The sequence below is a fragment of the Lipotes vexillifer genome, unplaced genomic scaffold (genome assembly GCF_000442215.2).
Source record: "Lipotes vexillifer unplaced genomic scaffold, Lipotes_vexillifer_v1.1 scaffold139, whole genome shotgun sequence".
Lineage (NCBI taxonomy): Eukaryota > Metazoa > Chordata > Mammalia > Artiodactyla > Lipotidae > Lipotes > Lipotes vexillifer.
This window is the reverse complement of record NW_006793370.1, coordinates 1,658,147-1,659,211: the sequence shown is the minus strand read 5'-3', so window position 1 is coordinate 1,659,211 and position 1,065 is coordinate 1,658,147. Positions and strand designations below refer to the sequence as shown.

At 45.8% G+C, this 1,065-nt stretch overlaps 1 protein-coding gene across 2 annotated transcripts in view; it reads left to right on the top strand.

Moving 5' to 3' along the window:
* The first annotated feature begins 587 nt into the window (after nt 1-587).
* LOC103084264 (estrogen-related receptor gamma) overlaps nt 588-1,065 on the top strand; it is a 159,144-nt gene continuing 158,666 nt past the window's right edge. Inside the window, exon 1 of one of the 2 annotated variants that reach the window (XM_007466319.1) lies at nt 588-713. In XM_007466319.1, coding sequence (XP_007466381.1) covers nt 680-713 — 34 coding nt within the window. In that variant the 5' untranslated portion in view covers nt 588-679. The remainder of the gene's footprint in view (nt 714-1,065) is intronic. The other variant, XM_007466318.1, reaches the window with a different exon arrangement.

The following is a 1,065-nucleotide window of genomic DNA, read 5'->3' as shown; positions in this document are numbered from 1 at the left end:
TAATACGTTTTTTTGCTTGTTTTTTGTTTGTTTTTTTTGCGGTACGCGGGCCTCTCACTGTTGTGGCCTCACCCATTGCGGAGCACAGGCTCTGGACGCGCAGGCTCAGTGGACATGGCTCACGGGCCCAGCTGCTCCGCGGCACGTGGGATCCTCCCGGACCGGGGCACGAACCCATGTCCCCTGCATCTGCAGGCAGACTCTCAACCACTGTGCCATCAGGGAAGCCCTGTAATACGGTTTTGATGTTGATGTTTTTATGGAAGTAATCCGCTGGGAAATTTCTTTTGGATCCTCAAATTCTGGAAGACCGCTACTTTGTATGAGTGGATGAAGCATAATTTTAAAGGCTGATTTTAGGCTTAATCTTTTGAAGAGCTTCACCATCTTCTTCTTATTGTTATTATTATCTTATTATCTTCTTATTGTTTGATGCATCTTCAGTGGTTATAGCGAGCATCTGGCTCCATTATATTTGTGACATCCTCATGACTCCCGTTGACTGTTTTTTGAGGGAGGACGGCAGGAGTAGCAGAGTTGGTGTTGCCTGGGTCTTGCAAATCTAACAGCTTCTTTTCTTAAACTCTGTGTTTTAGGTAATATAGAATATAGCTGCCCTGCCACGAATGAATGTGAAATCACAAAGCGCAGACGTAAATCCTGCCAGGCTTGCCGCTTCATGAAGTGTTTAAAAGTGGGCATGCTCAAAGAAGGTAAGGCTGTGTGCTACTGCTCCTGTACTTTAGGCTGGGAGTGCGGGATATACAGGGAATTACAAAAACATTAGAGAAACCAGGCAACTCTGGGGTCGCAGTAAGTATCCTGAATCTGATAGCAGAATATTCCTCCTTTGTACCTGGACTTGCTGATCTCTCGTGGCTATAACTGCTTGACATCAACAGGAAGGGACGAGGTAGGACACAACTGATGTGTAGCTAAACCCACCAGGTATGCTTGGCAGTTCGGGTTCTTTTCATCTTTACAGTTTGCAGAAGGCAAAGGATGAAGGGTAGCCAAGAGGCTACTGTCATTGTCTTTTTGCTTTCTTTTCACTACGAGGTCTAC